Source organism: Belonocnema kinseyi, chromosome 2, assembly GCF_010883055.1.
Source record: "Belonocnema kinseyi isolate 2016_QV_RU_SX_M_011 chromosome 2, B_treatae_v1, whole genome shotgun sequence".
NCBI lineage: Eukaryota > Metazoa > Arthropoda > Insecta > Hymenoptera > Cynipidae > Belonocnema > Belonocnema kinseyi.
Window position 1 is genome coordinate 127,721,555 of NC_046658.1, and position 1,358 is coordinate 127,722,912.

Consider the following 1,358-nt stretch of genomic DNA (forward strand, 5'->3'; position numbering starts at 1 on the left):
AGAGAGGGAGAGAGAGAGTGGACGACGACCACGTCAATGATAGAGCGACATACACATATACTATCACAAAACCAGTTTTTTTGGATACAGGTGGTCTCCAAACGTGAATATTTAATATACGTTCTGCAAAATATCAATTGTTAAATCAATAGATCTGATTTTTTTCCAAGAAATGGCGGAAAAGCTTTCAAAAACACTGGGGATGAATATGTGTATCACTAGGAGTACCTGCTTTCTCAACAAAAAAGAAACACTATCAGGGACAGCAAAACGTGTCGCTCTCCCCGACATTATCCGAAATCAACCTGTGTAGGCACATTAGTTTCGACTTAATTTGTTCAAATTTGTGCAAGTAACTTCAACTCCGAAAAACCACCTTTTGTGTGGGAATAACCATGGCAGTGTCAGAAAAACGTTTCGCTAGCCCCGCCTGTGTTCTTTTTTTTCTGAGAAAACAGGTATTACCGGTGATACACAAATTTTAATTTTGGTTGAAAAAATTTTAACAAATTTTGCACCAAATATTTGGACTAAAATAAGTTAAATTTTTGTGGGTGGTGGGGCAAACGAAATGTTCCTTCCTTTTGGCAGAGTTCTCGCCAAAGACCGCTTTCGCATTACTGCAGAGGGTGTCGCTTCCTTGAATTTTAGGAATAGTCCTGAGAAGCGCGAGATCGTATCGAAACAGGCTCGTTGACCTTCGAGATCTTGGTTTGACATGGTTTGTTCTCGTTTTTCTTTCCGTGGTCTACGAAGAATTAGCAGTAGTAGTAGCAATAGAAGTAGCAGTAGCAGCAGCAGGAGCAGTAGCAGCAGCAGGAGCAGTAGCAGTAGCAGTAACAATAGCAGTAGAAGTAGGAGTAGAAGTAGCAGTAGCTGTAGCGGTAGCAGCAGCAGAAGCAGTAGCAGTATTAGTATCAATAGAAGTGAAAGTGGCAGCAGCAGCGTCAGCAGCAACAACAGTAGCAGCATTAGCAGTATCAGTAGTTGGGACAGTTCTTTAAATTAAAAAATTTTTGTGTAGAAGGGAAAAGCTTGCATAAGACACCCATGCTATCAATCGTCTACAACAAAGCAGGCAATTCCTTGAATGAGTAGTGTCAGATTCTTACTGACTAAAACCCCTTCTTTCTCCTGCCCATGTTGCCGGAATCTGCTTTCGCATTACTTCAGGAACATGGGAATGAGGCCAATAAGCCTTGCATCGGCTATAACTTACTTGCCCGCTTGGACTTCTCTTTTTGCACGTACTTGATCCTCCCGCCAGGTTGCGCGTCGTCCTCGACAGAAGAGACTAATGTCTCTTCTAGGATTCGCCGGCCTGCTACCCTATTTGGAAATCTCTAATCTTGCCCGCT

General features: G+C 42.5%; 1 protein-coding gene across 1 annotated transcript in view; it reads left to right on the plus strand.

Moving 5' to 3' along the window:
• Window positions 1–1,004, plus strand: part of LOC117182984 — a 2,944-nt gene extending 1,940 nt beyond the window's left edge. The window contains exon 2 of the mRNA XM_033376110.1: window positions 652–1,004. Within this exon, the coding sequence (XP_033232001.1) occupies window positions 652–1,004 (353 nt within the window). The remainder of the gene's footprint in view (window positions 1–651) is intronic.
• The last annotated feature ends 354 nt before the right edge of the window (window positions 1,005–1,358 follow it).